General features: G+C 55.8%; 1 protein-coding gene across 1 annotated transcript in view; it reads left to right on the top strand.

The window, feature by feature from the left end:
• The first annotated feature begins 2,181 nt into the window (after positions 1–2,181).
• The window catches only part of PGM1 (phosphoglucomutase 1), a 58,868-nt gene continuing 41,243 nt past the window's right edge, over positions 2,182–19,806 (top strand). Inside the window, 2 exon segments of the mRNA XM_083157679.1 lie at positions 2,182–2,514; positions 2,517–2,584. Of these exon segments, the coding sequence (XP_083013805.1) occupies positions 2,340–2,514; positions 2,517–2,584 (243 nt within the window). The 5' untranslated portion in view covers positions 2,182–2,339.

A 19,806-nucleotide genomic window follows, 5' to 3' on the forward strand; every position in this document is an offset into this window, starting at 1 on the left:
CAGCTACCAGCACAGAAAACAGCAAGCTATAACTGGCAGAGATCCAAAGAAGAGCATGCCTTATCAAGGCCTCAGGTGATTGATAACACCTGGTGGATGTCCAGGCAGTCTCCCAGCAAGTGCTTGATTAGCTTAATTATCTCACAGCCTAGTGAATAAATTAAGCTCCCAGAACACAAAGCTGTAATGGCAACAGACCTGCCACTGGAGGCCACCAGTGAGTCAAAATGCCAAACAGAAACTGACAGAAAACAAACAGACTGAACCTGGTTCCTGACACCCAGTGCACTGACAGCCCCAGTATGAAGATGTGCCCCCCAGTACACGCTGTTAATGGGAGGAGAGACATGGCAGCCCCCTGGCACCTCCCATGGCACTGACTGCCCCAGTATGAGGACGTGCCCCCAGTACACTCTGTTACTGGTAGGAGAGACATGACAGCCCCCTGGCACCTCCCATGGCACTGACAGCCTAGTATGAGGACGTGCCCCCAGTACACGCCGTTACTGGGAGGAGAGACATGACAGCCCCCTGGCACCTCCCAGTGCACTGACTGCCCCAGTATGAGGATGTGCCCCCAGTACACGCTGTAACTGGGAGGAGAGACATGACAGCCCCCTGGCACCTCCCATGGCACTGACTGCCCCAGTATGAGGACGTGCCCCCAGTACACGCTGTAACTGGGAGGAGAGACATGGCAGCCCCCTGGCACCTCCCATGGCACTGACTGCCCAGTATGAGGACGTGCCCCAGTACATGCTGTTACTGGGAGGAGAGACATGACAGCCCCCTGGCACCTTCCAGTGCACTGACAGCCCAGTATGAGGATGTGCTCCCAGTACACGCTGTAACTGGGAGGACAGACATGACAGCCCCCTGGCACCTCCAAGTGCACTGACAGCCCCAGTATGAGGATGTCACACCAGTACACGCTGTAACTGGGAGGAGAGAGACATGACAGCCCCCTGGCACCTCCCATGGCACTGACAGCCCAGTATGAGGACATGCCCCCAGTACACGCTGTTACTGGGAGGAGACACATGGCAGCCCCCTGGCACCTCCCAATGCACTGACTGCCCCAGTATGAGGACCCGCTCCCAGTACATGCTGTAACTGGGAGGAGAGACATGACAGCCCCCTGGCACCTCCCATGGCACTAATAGCCCAGTATGAGGACGTGCCCCCAGTACACGCTGTAACTGGGAGGAGACACATGACTGCCCCAGACTGAGGACGTGCCCCCAGTACACTCTGTTACTGGTAGGAGAGAGACATGACATCCCCCTGGCACCTCCCATGGCACTGACAGCCCAGTATGAGGATGTGCCCCAGTACATGCTGTAACTGGGAGGAGAGAGACATGACAGCCCCCTGGCACCTCCCATGGCACTGACTGCCCCAGTATGAGGACGTGCCCCCAGTACACGCTGTTACTGGTAGGAGAGAGACATGACAGCCCCCTGGCACCTCCCATGACAATGACAGCCCAGTATGAGGACGTGCCCCCAGTACATACTGTAACTGGGAGGAGAGACATGACAGTCCCCTGGCACCTCCCATGGCACTGACAGCCCAGTATGAGGATGTGCCCCCAGTACATGCTGTAACTGGGAGGAGAGAGACATGACAGCACCCTGGCACCTCCCATGGCACTGACTGCCCCAGTATGAGGACGTGCCCCCAGTACACGCTATTACTGGTAGGAGAGAGACATGACAGCCCCCTGGCACCTCCCATGACAATGACAGCCCAGTATGAGGACGTGCCCCCAGTACACGCTGTAACTGGGAGGAGAGACATAACAGCCCCCTGGCACCTCCCATGGCACTGACAGCCCAGTATGAGGACGTGCCCCCAGTACACGCTGTAACAGGGAGGAGAGACATGACAGCCCCTGGCACCTCCCATGGCACTGACTGCCCCAGTATGAGGACGTGCCTCCAGTACACGCTGTAACTGGGAGGAGAGACATGACAGCCCCCTGGCACCTCCCATGGCACTGACTGCCCCAGTATGAGGACGTGCCCCCAGTACACGCTATAACTGGGAGGAGAGACATGACAGCCCCCTGGCACCTCCCATGGCATTGGCACTGACAGCCCAGTATGAGGACGTGCTCCCAGTACACGCTGTTACTGGTAGGAGAGACATGACAGTCCCCTGGCACCTCCCAGTGCCACTGACAGCCCAGTATGAGGACATGCCCCCAGTACACGCTGTAACTGGGAAGTGACGCCCATTGGTCAGGCTGTGCTCCCAGCCTCCCAGTCCCTCCCAGTCCTCCCCACCAGTAAGAGGCCGCAGTCAGAGCTCCGGGCTCCTGCACTCTCTCCGGTACCATGGCCAAGATACAGACCGTGAAGACCGAGCCGTACCTGGACCAGAAGCCGGGCACCAGCGGCCTGAGGAAGCGGGTCAGCGCCTTCCAGAGCAACCGGCACTATGCGGAGAACTTCATCCAGAGCATCATCTCCTGCACGGAGCCCGGGGAGCGGCAGGACGGGGTGCTGGTGGTCGGGGAGACGGTCGCTTCTACATGCGGGAAGCCATCCAGCTCATCATCCAGATCGCCGCGGCCAACGGGGTGAGAGACCGGGGGTGCAGGGGTATGGGGGCACTAAGGGAGGGATGTCTGATGTGGGGTGCAGTAAAATGGGGGTACTAAGGGGGGATATCTGGTGGGGGTGCAAGATTGGCGCTGTCTGTGGGTTATATGTGGTGCACTGAGATAGGGGTGTCTAATGTGGGGGTGCAGTGATATGGGGGCACTAGGGTTGTCTGATGTCGGGGTGCATGGACATAGGGGCAGGGTGACATGGAATGCACTAAGGCTGGGTGCAGTGTGACATGGGGGTGCAACTAGGCTGGGGTGACATGAGGGTACAGCAAAGTTGTCCATTGGTTGACATGAGGGTGCAGCAAAGTTGGACACAGGGTGACATAGGGGTGCAGCAAGGCTTTTGCGGGGTGACATGGAGGTGCAGCAAGGCTGGGTGCGGGGTGACATGGGGATGCAGCAAGGCTGGGTGCGGGGTGACATGGGGATGCAGCAAGGCGGGGTGACATGGGGGTGCAGCAAAGCTGGGCATGGGATGACATGGGGGTGCAGCATGGCTGGGCACAGGGTGACATGGGGGTGCAGCAGGGCTGGGCACGGGGTGACATGGGGGTGCAGCAAGGCTGGGCACGGGGTGCAGCAAGGCTGGGCACAGGGTGACATGGGGGTGCAGCAAGGGTGGGCACGGGGTGACATGGGGGTGCAGCAAGGCTGGGCACGGGGTGACATGGGGTGCAGCAAGGCTGGGCACGGGGTGCAGCAAGGCTGGGCACGGGGTGACATGGGGGGTGCAGCAAGGCTGGGCACAGGGTGACATGGGGGGTGCAGCAAGGCTGGGCACAGGGTGACATGGGGTGCAGCAAAGTTGGGTGCAGTGTGACATGGGGTGCAACTAGGCTGGGGTGACATGAGGGTACAGCAAAGTTGTCCATTGGTTGACATGAGGGTGCAGCAAAGTTGGACACAGGGTGACATAGGGGTGCAGCAAGGCTTTTGCGGGGTGACATGGAGGTGCAGCAAGGCTGTGGCGGGGTGACATGGGGATGCAGCAAGGCTGGGTGCGGGGTGACATGGGGATGCAGCAAGGCGGGGTGACATGGGGGTGCAGCAAAGCTGGGCATGGGATGACATGGGGGTGCAGCATGGCTGGGCACAGGGTGACATGGGGGTGCAGCAGGGCTGGGCACGGGGTGACATGGGGGTGCAGCAAGGCTGGGCACGGGGTGCAGCAAGGCTGGGCACAGAGTGACATGGGGGTGCAGCAAGGGTGGGCACGGGGTGACATGGGGGTGCAGCAAGGCCTGGGCACGGGGTGACATGGGGGTGCAGCAAGGCTGGGCACGGGGTGCAGCAAGGCTGGGCACGGGGTGACATGGGGGGTGCAGCAAGGCTGGGCACAGGGTGACATGGGGGGTGCAGCAAGGCTGGGCACAGGGTGACATGGGGTGCAGCAAAGTTGGGCGCTGGGTGACATGGAGTGCAGCAAGGCTGGGCACAGGGTGACATGGGGGGTGCAGCAAGGCTGGGCACGGGGTGACATGGGGTGCAGCAAAGTTGGGCGTGGGGTGACATGGAGTGCAGCATTGTGAAATGGTTGACATGGGAGTGTTGGGAGGAGGGTGAAATGGGGGTGCAGCAAGGCTGGGCGCAGGGTGATATCAGGGTGCAGGATGATATGGGGGTGCAGCACAGTTGGGTGCAGGGTGATATGGGGGTGGTGCAAGGCTGGGCGCAGGGTGATATCAGGGTGCAGGATGATATGGAGGTGCAGCAGGGCTGGGAGCAGGGTGATATCAGGTGCAGGATGATATGGGGTGCAGCATGGCTGGGAGCAGGGTTATATGGGGGTGCAGCAGGGTTGGGCGCAGGGTGGATATACTAAGACCAGGCACATGGTGACATAGGGGTGCAGTAAAATGGGGGCTGGAGGTACAATAAGTATGGGTGCACATATTAGAGGGGTGCATTATATTGTAACACGGGAGTCCTTGTCTAGCTAAGTGCACACTGTGAATATTTCTATTTGCAGTAATTCTATATTTAAAATGTAGCAAGCGGCCCTGGGGTGGGCCACGCGTGGCACTCTGGGTTGCCCGCCATGTTCTTCTTCAGCCTTGTGTACGCTGCAGCATGTGCCGCCTGTTTATAAGGCCGGCTGGTACATCATCACATATACTGTCGGTGTCATTGATTACATTTAGAAGTTGAGTAATGTGTGGCCCTTTTGTACCATGGTTTGCTGCATTTTGTGGCCCCCGAAGTGTGTCAGTCTGTCTATCACAGGTATATACTGGGCTCTTGTGCCAGCAACCCTGTGTCGTCACCGTCACCAGGTGTCAGGGGGGTATAACAACCCATTCCTATTATTCTGGGGCCTCTCCTGCCCCTTATGTGTATTGTCTATCCTTTATATGAGGCACATAGGGTAAGCTCGAACTTGTAGTTCCACAGCTCCCAAGGACACTCATTCCCTTCCCTTTCCCTAGATGTATGGAGTCTTCCTCAGGCTGGATGTGGCCTCCCTGTGTACGTTGCATGACCTTAACTCATGTTATTTTGCATTGGATGGATGAATGTATTACATATTGTAGAAGTGCATTATAACTGTGCGTTATAACTGTGCGTTATACCGGTGCGTTATACCGGTGCGTTATACCGGTGCGTTATACCGGTGCGTTATACCGGTGCGTTATACCGGTGCGTTATACCGGTGCGTTATACCGGTGCGGTGGGGTTATCGCAGGATCTGGGACTATGGGGAATAGGAAGAACCCAGCACCGGGTCCAGGAGAGAAGTGCGACAGCTGATTTGCAGAGAGCCTATGGAGACATGAACTTGTCATGACCTTCAGCAGCCACTTGTGTAACCTTTGACATTTCAAGTGACCTTGCAGGAATCCCAAATCAGTTCTCCGCTTACAGCAGTCTCATTCTTCTTGTACACGGTAATGTCGTCTTGTTAATCCCAAATCTGACATTTGCATGTTTCACCTAAAGGCTGTCTGTGACTTTGTGACGCAGCCTCTGCTGACGGGAGCGTCATTGCACGGCACGGTGACCATCTCTAGTCCCAACATCAGTATATAACGTATTATTCAGGGATTGGCGCATACAGTTTGCAGATTTCCTTGCCCGCCACTGGGTTTTGCACACGATTTTACTCGCTGCGCTTCTTTTATAGTTGTTGTAACTTGCAACTGTGTATACCAACGAGGCTGGGTGCATGGTGGCGGTGCAGCAAGGCTGGGTGCAGGGTGACATGGGGGTGCAGCAAGCCTGGGTGCAGGGTGACATGGGGGGTGCAGCAAGCCTGGGTGCAGGGTGACATGGGGGGTGCAGCAAGCCTGGGTGCAGGGTGACATGGGGGGTGCAGCAAGCCTGGGTGCAGGGTGACATGGGGGGTGCAGCAAGGCTGGGTGCAGGGTGACATGGGGGGTGCAGCAAGGCTGGGTGCTGGATGACATGGGGGTGCAGCAAGGCTGGGTGACATGGGGGGGTGCAGCAAGGCGGGGTGCAGCAAGGCTGGGTGCTGGGTGACATGGGGGGTGCAGCAAGGCTGGGTGCAGGGTGACATGGGGGTGCAGCAAGGCTGGGTGCTGGATGACATGGGGGTGCAGCAAGGCTGGGTGACATGGGGGGTGCAGCAAGGCGGGGTGCAGCAAGGCTGGGTGCTGGGTGACATGGGGGGTGCAGCAAGGCTGGGTGCAGGGTGACATGGGGGGTGCAGCAAGGCTGGGTGCTGGATGACATGGGGGTGCAGCAAGGCTGGGTGCAGAGGACATGGGGGGTGCAGCAAGGCTGGGTGCAGAGGACATGGGGGGTGCAGCAAGGATGGATGCTGGGTGACATGGGGGTGCAGCAAGGATGGGTGCTGGATGACATGGGGGGTGCAGCAAGGATGGGTGCTTGATGACATGGGGGGTGCAGCAAGGATGGGTGCTGGGTGACATGGGGGGTGCAGCAAGGCTGGGTGCTGGGTGACATGGGGGTGCAGCAAGGCTGGGTGCAGAGGACATGGGGGGTGCAGCAAGGCTGGGTGCAGAGGACATGGGGGGTGCAGCAAGGATGGATGCTGGGTGACATGGGGGTGCAGCAAGGATGGATGCTGGGTGACATGGGGGTGCAGCAAGGATGGATGCTGGGTGACATGGGGGTGCAGCAAGGATGGATGCTGGGTGACATGGGGGTGCAGCAAGGCTGAGTGCTGGATGATATGGGTGTGCAGCAGGGCTTTGTGCGGGGGGCATGGGGGTGCAGCAGGGATGGGTGCAGAGTAACATGGGGTGCAGAGGGACATGGGGCTGCAGCAAGGCTGGGAGCAATGAACCAATTAACCACAAACTCATGGTGGCACCAGTAAGTGTGTCTGCATGCCACACTTACCGTAACACCGGACAGCCACATTTCTGTTTGCAGCCCCATAGGACTGTGTACAAACATTCACGAGTCCGGGTTGAGAGCGGATGCCAAGGAGGATGCCAAGCGTGGTGGATTGCGTTGCTGGTGTCGCTGACACTCCCTGCGGGTTATTGGCTCATGCAGAACATCTGTGTCCTGTCTGCAGTGTGATGTCACCTAATAATAGGGCACAAATACTCGCGGAAATAGTTTGGGAATGTCACTGTATAAAATAATGTAGACCATAATAATAATATTATTATTAATCTATATATATCTCTGTAAAACCCATATTGGATGACGCAGCCAATGGGCTGAATTCAGACATGATGGCAGGGCACATTTTGTTAGACAATGGACAAAACCATGCTGCACTGCAGGTGGGGCAGATGTAATCTGTGCAGAGAGTTAGATTTGGGTGAGATACTTGTTGCTTTTTTTTACACTGCAATTTAATTTTTAGTTTGAACACACCCCACCCAAATCTAACCCTCTCTGCACCTGTAACATCTACCCCATCTGCAGTGCAGCATGGTTTTGTCCATTTGCTAACAAAATGTGCCCTGCAATCAGGTATGAACCAGGCCCTGATACAACTTATTCGGATTTGCATCATCAAGCACCCAGGCTGCACACTCCTTTGGGAAAGTGGGTGGGATCCGGGAGGCTGCTGTTCCTGGGGTGCAGAAGAACTCTCCAATAATCGGGATAGTAAGCAGGGGGTGAAGTACTAGGGGCATTGGAGCGGCCTGCTGTGTATAAGGGAGAGGAGGGAGTACTAGGGGCACTGGGGCTGCCTGCTGTGGAGAAGGGAGAGGAGGGAGTACTAGGGGCACTGGGGCCGCCTGCTGTGCATAAGGGAGAGGAGGGAGTACTAGGTGCACTGGGGCCGCCTGCTGTGGAGAAGGGAGAGGAGGGAGTACTAGGGGCACTGGGGCCGCCTGCTGTGTATAAGGGAGAGGAGGGAGTACTAGTGGCATTGGAGCTGCCTGCTGTGTATAAGGGAGAGTAGGGAGTACTAGAGGCACTGGGGCCGCCTGCTGTGGAGAAGGGAGAGGAGGGAGTACTAGGGGCACTGGGGCCGCCTGCTGTGTATAAGGGAGAGGAGGGAGTACTAGTGGCATTGGAGCTGCCTGCTGTGTATAAGGGAGAGGAGGGAGTACTAGTGGCATTGGAGCTGCCTGCTGTGTATAAGGGAGAGGAGGGAGTACTAGGGGCACTGGGGCCGCCTGCTGTGGAGGAGGGAGTACTAGGGGCACTGGGGCCGCCTGCTGTGGAGGAGGGAGAGGAGGGAGTACTAAGGGCACTGGGGCCGCCTGCTGTGTATAACGGAGAGAAGGGGGCACTGGGGCCGCCTGCTGTGTATAAGGGAGAGGAGGGAGTACTAGGGGCACTGGGGCCGCCTGCTGTGGATAAGGGAGAGGAGGGAGTACTAGGGACACTGGGGCCGCCTGCTGTGTATAAGGGAGAGGAGGGAGTACTAGGGGCACTGGGGCCGCCTGCTGTGTATAAGGGAGAGGAGGGAGTACTAGGGACACTGGGGCCGCCTGCTGTGTATAAGGGAGAGGAGGGAGTACTAGGGGCATTGGAGCTGCCTGCTGTGTATAAGGGAGAGGAGGGAGTACTAGAGGCACTGGGGCTGCCTGCTGTGGAGAAGGGAGAGGAGGGAGTACTAGGGGCACTGGGGCCGCCTGCTGTGTATAAGGGAGAGGAGGGAGTACTAGGGGCACTGGGGCTGCCTGCTGTGGAGAAGGGAGAGGAGGGAGTACTAGGGGCACTGGGGCCGCCTGCTGTGGAGAAGGGAGAGGAGGGAGTACTAGGGGCACTGGGGCCGCCTGCTGTGGAGAAGGGAGAGGAGGGAGTACTAGGGGCACTGGGGCCGCCTGCTGTGTATAAGGGAGAGGAGGGAGTACTAGGGGCACTGGGGCTGCATGCTGTGTATAAGGGAGAGGAGGGAGTACTAGGGGCACTGGGGCCGCCTGCTGTGCAAAAGGGAGAGAAGGGAGTACTAGGGGCACTGGGGACGCCTGCTGTGTATAAGGGAGAGGAGGGAGTACTAGGGGCACTGTGGCCGCCTGCTGTGCATAAGGGAGAGGAGGGAGTGCTAGGGGCACTGGGGCCGCCTGCTGTGCAAAAGGGAGAGGAGGGAGTACTAGGGGCACTGGGGCCGCCTGCTGTGCATAAGGGAGAGGAAGGAGTACTAGGGGCACTGGGGCCACTTGTTGTGTATAACGGAGAGAAGGGAGTACTAGGGGCACTGGGGCCATCTGCTGTGTATAAGGGAGAGGAGGGAGTACTAGGGGGCACTGGGGCCGCCTGCTGTGCATAAGGGAGAGGAGGGAGTACTAGGGGCACTGGGGCCACCTGCTGTGGATAAGGGAGAGGAGGGAGTACTAGGGGCACTGGGGCCGCCTGCTGTGGATAAGTGAGAGGAGGAAGTACTAGGGGCACTGGGGCCGCCTGCTGTGGATAAGGGAGAGGAGGGAGTACTAGGGGCACTGGGGCCGCCTGCTGTGCATAAGGGAGAGGAGGGAGTACTAGGGGCACTGGGGCCGCCTGCTGTGCATAAGGGAGAGGGGGGAGTACTAGGTGCCCTGGGGCCGTCTGCTGTGTATAACGGAGAGAAGGGAGTACTAGGGGCACTGGGGCCGTCTGCTGTGTATAACGGAGAGAAGGGAGTACTAGGGGCACTGGGGCCGCCTGCTGTGGATAAGGGAGAGGAGGGAGTACTAGGGGCACTGGGGCCGCCTGCTGTGGATAAGGGAGAGGAGGGAGTACTAGGGGCACTGGGGCCGCCTGCTGTGGATAAGGGAGAGGAGGGAGTACTAGGGGCACTGGGGCCGCCTGCTGTGGATAAGGGAGAGGAGGGAGTACTAGGGGCACTGGGGCCGCCTGCTGTGCATAAGGGAGAGGAGGGAGTACTAGGGGCACTGGGGCCGCCTGCTGTGCATAAGGGAGAGGGGGGAGTACTACGTGCACTGGGGCCGCCTGCTGTGCATAAGGGAGAGGGGGGGAGTACTAGGGGCACTGGGGCCATCTGCTGTGTATAAGGGAGAGGAGGGAGTACTAGGGGGCACTGGGGCCGCCTGCTGTGGATAAGGGAGAGGAGGGAGTACTAGGGGCACTGGGGCCTCCTGCTGTGCATAAGGGAGAGGGGGGAGTACTAGATGCCCTGGGGCCGTCTGCTGTGTATAACGGAGAGAAGGGAGTACTAGGGGCACTGGGGCCGTCTGCTGTGTATAACGGAGAGGAGGGAGTACTAGGGGCACTGGGGCCTCCTGCTGTGCATAAGGGAGAGGGGGGAGTACTAGGTGCCCTGGGGCCGTCTGCTGTGTATAACGGAGAGAAGGGAGTACTAGGGGCACTGGGGCCGTCTGCTGTGTATAACGGAGAGAAGGGAGTACTAGGGGCACTGGGGCCGCCTGCTGTGGATAAGGGAGAGGAGGGAGTACTAGGGGCACTGGGGCCGCCTGCTGTGCATAAGGGAGAGGGGGGAGTACTAGGTGCACTGGGGCCGCCTGCTGTGCATAAGGGAGAGTACTAGGTGCACTGGGGCCGCCTGCTGTGCATAAGGGAGAGGGGGGAGTACTAGGTGCACTGGGGCCGCCTGCTGTGCATAAGGGAGAGGAGGGAGTACTAGGTGCACTGGGGCCGCCTGCTGTGCATAAGGGAGAGGAGGGAGTACTAGGGGGCACTGGGGCCGCCTGCTGTGGATAAGGGAGAGGAGGGAGTACTAGGGGCACTGGGGCCTCCTGCTGTGCATAAGGGAGAGGGGGGAGTACTAGGTGCCCTGGGGCCGTCTGCTGTGTATAACGGAGAGAAGGGAGTACTAGGGGCACTGGGGCCGTCTGCTGTGTATAACGGAGAGGAGGGAGTACTAGGGGCACTGGGGCCTCCTGCTGTGCATAAGGGAGAGGGGGGAGTACTAGGTGCCCTGGGGCCGTCTGCTGTGTATAACGGAGAGAAGGGAGTACTAGGGGCACTGGGGCCGTCTGCTGTGTATAACGGAGAGAAGGGAGTACTAGGGGCACTGGGGCCGCCTGCTGTGGATAAGGGAGAGGAGGGAGTACTAGGGGCACTGGGGCCGCCTGCTGTGCATAAGGGAGAGGGGGGAGTACTAGGTGCACTGGGGCCGCCTGCTGTGCATAAGGGAGAGTACTAGGTGCACTGGGGCCGCCTGCTGTGCATAAGGGAGAGGGGGGAGTACTAGGTGCACTGGGGCCGCCTGCTGTGCATAAGGGAGAGGAGGGAGTACTAGGTGCACTGGGGCCGCCTGCTGTGCATAAGGGAGAGGGGGGAGTACTAGGGGCACTGGGGCCGCCTGCTGTGCATAAGGGAGAGGGGGGAGTACTACGTGCACTGGGGCCGCCTGCTGTGCATAAGGGAGAGGGGGGAGTACTAGGGGCACTGGGGCCGCCTGCTGTGCATAAGGGAGTGGGGGGAGTACTAGGGGCACTGGGGCCGCCTGCTGTGCATAAGGGAGAGGAGGGAGTACTAGGGGCACTGGGGCCGCCTGCTGTGCATAAGGGAGAGGAGGGAGTACTAGGGGCACTGGGGCCGCCTGCTGTGCATAAGGAAGAGGAGGGAGTACTAGGGGCACTGGGGCTGCCTGCTGTGCATAAGGGAGAGTAGGGGCACTGGGGCCGCCTGCTGTGCATAAGGGAGAGGGGGGGAGTACTACGTGCACTGGGGCCGCCTGCTGTGCATAAGGGAGAGGGGGGAGTACTAGGGGCACTGGGGCCGCCTGCTGTGCATAAGGGAGAGGGGGGAGTACTAGGGGCACTGGGGCCGCCTGCTGTGCATAAGGGAGAGGAGGGAGTACAAGGGGCACTGGGGCCGCCTGCTGTGCATAAGTGAGAGGAGGGAGTACTAGGGGCACTGGGGCCGCCTGCTGTGCATAAGGGAGAGGAGGGAGTACTAGGGGCACTGGGGCCGCCTGTTGTGCATAAGGGAGAGGAGGGAGTACTAGGGGCACGGGTGCCGCCTGCTGTGCATAAGTGAAAGGAAGGAGTACTAGGGGCACTGGGGCCACCTGCTGTGTATAAGGGGCTGCAGGACCACAGACAGCAGTATTGGGGTCCAGGTATCACCTCTTTCCCTGCTGTGAGGGCTGCTCCATAAAGCGTTGGGCCTGATTAATGTTTGTACGTAAAGCAAGTAACTGAGTCTGGAACAAACCCATGTTGTTATGCAAAGGGACGCATACATTTATATTGTTTATGTGCAGAGTAAATACTGGCTGCTTTTGTATGTAGCCAACCAATGTTGGCTTTATTTTTACACACCGCAAATTGTTACGGCTTCTCCGAGGGGAGAAGTTGCACGTGATCCCTCTTAAACCGTAAACCGTATGCGGTCCTTTTTCATACAATGTATCGTGTGTGACCCCCACACACGATACATACCTGATCCGATAAGTCTTCTGTGCAGCACTTGCGATCTCCAGCTCCAGTCCGATGCACACAGGACCGCACATTGGATCGGAACACCTACAATTTGCCATTTTCTCTCTGCACATGTTACATCTGCCCCACATGCAAACCAGCCTGGTTTGCCCAGCTCCTTCCCTTACAAACCTGAATCAGGCCCATTGCACAAAGGTTTAACCCTCTCAGAACCAACTTCTAGTCAGGCTCAACAGCCCTAGCGCTAGTAGCAGATCCAGTGGGGAGCCAATTTGAAATAAGAACATTGACATCGTTCAACATTCAGTGCAGACCATTAAAAAAAAAAAAAATTACAATTCATTTAAACCCCGAAAAAAATAAAAATAAAAAATAAACCAGGAAAAAAAAACATTGGACTGCAAAAGGTTAATATAATGTTGCAAACTGCTTCTGCATAATCTGAGCGGGCGGAGGATACGTTTCTTGCTACACTTTCTTGGTCAGAGCGTTGTGACAGATGTTAGCTGGCGGTTTCTGGAGCCCTATGTCCGGGACACTGGCACCTAGGCCCACAAGTGTGCTACTTATTCTGCTGCTCACCGTCTACCGCTACCTGCATATGCTATGTTCTATGTTCTGTTTGTGCTGTGTCAGTTTGTTGTGTACTGGGCACAGTATAATTCTGTATTGTTTTCTGCTGTCTGTCCATTGTTAATAGTTATTATGGTCTCTGAGCTGCAGTTATGTTCTGCGCTGCGGGCCATGCAGCAGGATGTACTGAGGTAAAAATGCGGTGAAGCCCCCCAGTTTCAGCTGTTTTACCGCATTTTTGCCGGCCAGGGTATCGCCACCTTTGGGTGTTCATAGCCTATGGGCTTCTTATCACCGCCTGCCACAACCCGCCGACCCCCGCTGCAGATGCGGACCCCCCTTCCCCTGGCTTACCTTCCTCCAGAAAGCCTGGACGCGGAAGTTAAACTCCTTCCGGCAGCAGGGGGGGGGGGAGGAGGAGGCGCTGGGGACAGCTTACTTAGGCTACCAACAGTGGGGGGAGTGAGGAGAGCCCAGGGAGGTGACGCAGATTCCCGCATACACCACATTACCGGTAACGCGGGGGCCTCCGTCACCACAAGGGGGGGTGATTTATTTTAATACATCCCACTCTATGTGAGGGGCAGGTAGGGCTACAGAATCTGGGGGGCTCACCTGAGGTTCTGAAAAGTCAGTATTGCTGTGTGGTTGGTGGTTGGAGCGGTAAGCTGAAGTTTTGCCTAAGCTGCCGAACTATGTTGATGTAAACACCGCAATGGCGACATGGTTCAAACTGCCTACATACACCATGTTAGTATCCTTTGAATGTGCGCATCATCAGGAGGTCCCGCCCTCAGCGCACTTCTGTGACGTCTCCTGGGAGCAAAGGATGGTCTCGCCCGGAGATGCGCACTGCGCGAGCTACCCTGGTGTCTGGTGCATGGGGACGCGCCTGTGCGGGTTATAAATGGTGTGCACATGACTCTGCAGCAAGCACGCTTCCTATACCAGGACTGATTGGAAAGTAATGACCGTGCTCCGAGTTTCTGTCCTATAGGTAGAGGTGGCAGCGCTGTGCTGGTTATTGGGAAGTTCCTACATCGATGTGTCTGAACCTGTGATTGGATTGCTGTTTGGTCACAGCGAGTGGAAGATCTTCGTACGTTTTGTCATGGCGGATGAGGAAGACGGGTCTGTGAGATTACATAGGAGATGTGTAACTGTATTTTGGAAAACTCCTTAAACGTTCCGGCAAACCTACGGTGGGGAAACCATTAGCCGCACTGCAGCATTGTAGTGGTGGAAGCCATCAACGAGGGTAATACGCGAGTGACTGATGAAGGGCATTCTGGGAGTTCATTGGCCGCGATTACAGATCCCAACATCGCCAAAGCTGTGAAGATGTTGCATAATGACAGAAGGGTAACGTTACACAAACATTCGGCATCGCCCGCCATCTCATTTGAACGTCTCCAGCATATTGCGACTTAGGAACTGAAAACACATGGTGTGTGCCAGGCGGGTACACAAAAATGTCACAAAGGAGCAGATGGAACGACGGCTGCTTGAATCGTGCCAGACCACCGCACGAACATTTGGGAGACGACCTGACTTCTTGACCGAATGTGAGGAATCGTGGATTCGTCATTATGACCTAAACCGCAGTTCTGTGTATGGCAAAACACAAATCCGCCTCCGCCCAAAATATTCTGTGTCCTTCATGTTCTTCTGATGCACTTTGGAGCGCACGGTATGATGCTTCATCAGCCGCCATGATGCATGAAGATCCTCCACTCGCTGTGACCAAACAAAGGAGCTTAGCAGGGCCGGCACCACCACTAGGCAGCTTTAGGCAATTGCTTGTGGGCGCCGACAACTAAAGGGCGGCACTGAGTTGGTCAGCGGCGGCCAACACTCCCCCCCCATGTAGAGCAATGTCCGCGCCCCACCCCTAGCAGGACAATAGACGTCACTCTCTCTGTATTATAAATATTATTTTTGTAAGTGTCACACCCTGTATTAGAACCCGTGACGTGTTCCACTAGAGGCAGACACCTTGCTGATGGAGCTATTTGCTCATGCGTAGGAAACGTGTATTCTAGCTACATGATGTTACTACACTTCATAGCTCTGCCTAATAGTTATGATTTTGAACTAACAATTACACATAATCAGAATCTGCATGCTTACTGTGCGGGAGAAAGTAGCTACATCAGTAAGGTGTCTGCCTGCAGTGAGACAGGTCACAAGTTCTAATCCTGGGTATAACTGCTAAACTATATATATATATATATATATATATATATATATATATATATATATATATATATATATATATATATATTTGGCTACATCTGTCAATCATCTGCGGCTGTAACGCTGGGCGGGGTCACACACCACCCAGCCAGCCAGCAAAATCGTAGCCAAATATATAAGAGAACAGAACCCTGCACGCCACACACCTATGCCCAGAGGCGTACCTCCTGGCGTCGGAGCTCTGCCGCCGGCTCCCCCGCCCTGCTAATACAGCCAGTGTGCGCCGCGAATGCAAGGGAGACTTCGGGGGACGGAAGGAAGCCCAGGTTCTCCGCAGTTGGGGCACGCCCCCAACAGTGACAGCGGCGGACGGGCACACTTGATGTACACAAAATTGTGCGCGCTGCCCTGCCTCCCCTGGGACATGCGTCGGCCGGGAGTCCACCTCCGGAGCTTTGACTCCCGTGTCCCGCACTGTGCCCCCTGCCAGAGGCGTAGGGAGGGCGGAGTTGGGGCGCAGGGCGCCGCCTCCCCTCCGCAAATGAGAGTCCTGCTGCCCTACACACGCAGGGCAGCCTGCGCCAGTGGCTGCCCTGACCAGCACCTGCCCCGTCTGCCCGGCAGCTCACCTGGTCCCGGCCGCGACGTGATGGGGTCACGTCACGTGTCTCACTCCAGTCCCTAACCAAGCTGCTGCTGCTGCTGCTCGGGCCGGCTCCCGGGCAGCGCTGAGCAGCAGGAATAAGGAGATGTACTAAAAGGAATGACAGTGTCTGTGCTCCTCAAGGTAGATTTTTTCGTTTTTTTTTTTTTTTTAAATAAAGAATTAAGGGAATAATCATGGGGTCTGGGGGTTTGGTGGGGTCGGGGGGGGGGGGGGGGTTGGGTCTCTCTGGTTTATGCTGCCACCCTGCTCTTCTCAAGGTGGATTTTAGTTTTTTACTAAAGATAAATAATTATGCCAATAATCATGGGGTTTGGGGGATTTGTGGGGGTGGGGTTAATCTCTCTTATATGTGTCTTATATAGCGCAGCAGATTCTGTTACAGTCTCTTATATAGTGCAGCACATTCCGTTACAGTGTCTTATATACCGCAGCAGATTATGATACAGGGTCTTATATAGCGCAGCAGATTCCGTTAGTGTCTTATATAGCGCAGCAGATTCCGTTACAGTGTCTTATATAGTGCAGCACATTCCGTTACAGTGTCTTATATACCGCAGCAGATTCTGTTACAGTGTCTTATATAGCGCAGTAGATTCCGTTAGTGTCTTATATAGCGCAGCAGATTCCGTTACAGCGTCTTATATAGCGCAGCAGATTCCGTTACAGTGTCTTATACAGCGCAGCAGATTCCGTTACAGTGTGTTATATAGCGCAGCAGATTCCGTTACAGTGTCTTATATACCGCAGCAGATTATGATACAGGGTCTTATATAGCGCAGCAGATTCCGTTACAGTGTCTTATATAGCGCAGCAGATTCCGTTACAGGGTCTTATATAGCGCAGCAGATTCTGTTACAGTGTCTTATATAGCGCAGCAGATTCCGTTACAGTGTCTTATATACCGCAGCAGATTATGATACAGGGTCTTATATAGCGCAGCAGATTCCGTTACAGTGTCTTATATAGCGCAGCAGATTCCGTTACAGCGTCTTATATAGCGCAGCAGATTCCGTTACAGCGTCTTATATAGCGCAGCAGATTCCGTTACAGTGTCTTATACAGCGCAGCAGATTCCGTTACAGTGTCTTATACAGCGCAGCAGATTCCGTTACAGTGTGTTATATAGCGCAGCAGATTCCGTTACAGTGTCTTATATACCGCAGCAGATTATGATACAGGGTCTTATATAGCGCAGCAGATTCCGTTACAGTTTCTTACATAGCGCAGCAGATTCCGTTACAGCGTCTTACATAGCGCAGCAGATTCCGTTACAGCGTCTTACATAGCGCAGCAGATTCCGTTACAGTGTCTTATATAGCGCAGCAGATTCTGCCACAGCGTCATATATTTCAAATGTAACATGCCAACACATGTTAGCCACGCCCCCAATTCATTACCGGGGGGGGGGGGGATATGACCTTGCTCCGGGCACCGTGGCACCTAGCTACACCGCTGCCCCCTGCTGCTGCCAAAAAGACAGAAGCTGCCTCCCATCCCACCAGGGAGCAGTATCGGCTCCTGCCGTCCTTCACCGTCCCTCTGACGATGCCCTCCCCCCTGCTGGCAGCAGCACGCAGCAGGGAAGCTGCCTCTTTTCTCCCCCACTCCCACCCCACACCGAGCACAAGAGACAGCTGCAGCACATCTCTACTCTGTGTAGCTGCTCTGGTCTCCTCCCATCACCACAGCAGCAGTGAAGTCAGCAAATGTTGGGCGGCCTGGCTGGACTGGGAACAAAATGTAAGTGGCACTTTTGAGGGGCATTGTGAAAGCTGCACTACTGTTGCCATTATTTATTATTTATAAGCACTGGGGGCATTACATTCAACAATGTGTGGCATAATGTGTAATGAGCATCACAGTGTGCAGCATATTGTGTACTGGGCAGTACAGTTTGTGGTGTAGTGTGCATTACGGTGTGTGGCTTAATGTGTAGGGGGCATTACGGTGCGTGGCATAATGTTAGTCCCCTCCGCCGCGCAAGGATCCCACTTATTACAAATGGGGGGGGGGGCGCAAAACATGCCCTAGCTCCGGGCACCGTGGAACCTAGCTACACCACAGCCTATGCCCAACTAACCCCCGCAATAACGCACACCTTGAAACAAGCAATGCACCAAAATCCACCAGCACGGTCCCTGTGCCCCGGCTTCTGCGCTCAGGGCAGTCAGTGTCGCGTCACAACTCTCGCGGGAACATGCTTCGCACACACACTGTGCCGAGAAAGCCGTGCGCCCGCTGACTCCTGCTGCAAACCCTGCGCTGAGGCCCGCAGCCCCGCAAGATGCCTTTACACTGCGCCCGCTGCCTTCTGCTGCCAACCCTGCGCTCAGCCCCGCAAGCAGACTTTAACCTGCGCCCGCTGCCTCACACTTCCTCCTGCAGCCTGCCACCCCGCTAGCCTGCAGATGCCGCCTGGCACACCACCCACCTTCACAACTACTGTGGCTGATGCCTGGCAACACCGGCTGCCTGCACCCGCTGCCTGGCACCCCCTCCTGACGCAAACATACTCTGGCCGATGCATGCCACCACCGGCCGCCTGAGCCAGCTGCCTGCCACCCCCTCCTGGCTCACAACTACTGTGGCTGATGCCTGCCACCATTGCCCGCCTTGGACACCAACAGGCCACTCATCTTTACCACCAACGGATAAAAGGTACTTTTCACACACCATTGTAACACACACACACTTTCTATACCACCCCATGCACACCTACCTACACTTACAGCACAGCAATAACATCCATAACACTACATAACACCACCCCACAACACCACACCACCAACGCCCCCATTAATGCCCAAAATTGCTTTGTAAAAGCAAGACTTTCAAAAAGCCCACAACACCACACCACCAACGCCCCCATTAACGCCCATAATTGCTTGGTAAAACCAAGACTTTCAGCACCAATGTGTAACCTGATGGACGCAGGGACAGGCCTCCTAAAGGAGCCTCTCCTTGCGATGCACGGAGCATGGGCCTCTATGTATGCGCCGTTACGCGCTGAGCCACACCCCTTCCCCAAAACACCCTCACCCCACTAACCCTTGCCCACTCATTCCTACGAATATTTTGTTGTCATTTTAATGGGGCGCAGCCCCCTACGACGGTGTGAAGAGCGCCCGTAGGGCGCGATGAATCACCTAGTGTATATATATCTCTATCTCTATCTCTCTCTATGTTAAAAAAGAAATGATAATGTACATAACTGTGGTGATACATATTTCCTGGATTTTCTAAGGGGGGCACCAATATTTATCTTGCCTCCGGGCAACTGGGACGAATTTATGCCACTGCGCAACGGAACATGCTGCGCTATATAAGAAACTGTAAATAAATAAATAAGGGACTTCTGTATTCGTTGGGCCGTGTAACTAATCTGGGCTGGATCCACACAGCCGCCCGCTGCACAGAATATTCCAGTGTTTGGCCTTTTCGGTGAGGAACCAGTATGTGACTCTCATACAGATCATGTTCTGACACGGCCACACCTTGTACCAGCGAGGGAATAGCCTGGCGTAACCTCAGGATTCTGATTTACCCCAGTGGCAGCGCATAAAGGAACTTGCTGAATCATCCTGAGTGCTTAATGCATCATCGCTGTATAACAGTGTGTGGTAAAAAGTTATTTGGGATACGGTCACTAGGACTACAAGCATTAGGTCGACACCACTATGTCGACATGCAGGAAGGTCAAAAGGGTCATTAGGTCGACATAGGGTTATTGACGGTTTTTTTTTTGGAACCGACATGTGTCGACAGGTGGTATTTCATGCCCATGCATCCACAAGGCATGGCGGGAGAATAAAATAGTGTGCCGAGCGTAGTAAAGCACCGTGCCCGAAGCATGGCGAGCGGGCGCTGTGCTACGTTTCATGTCCATGTCGACTTTCAGGACAACATTTTTTTGAAAAACCTAATGTTTGTGTCAACCTAATGACCCTGTCGATCTTCCTGCATATCGACCTTCAGTCATGTCGACCTAGTTGCTGTCTATCCAATGATCC

Source organism: Crinia signifera, chromosome 8 (genome assembly GCF_055691185.1).
Source record: "Crinia signifera chromosome 8, ASM5569118v1, whole genome shotgun sequence".
Classification (NCBI taxonomy): domain Eukaryota; kingdom Metazoa; phylum Chordata; class Amphibia; order Anura; family Myobatrachidae; genus Crinia; species Crinia signifera.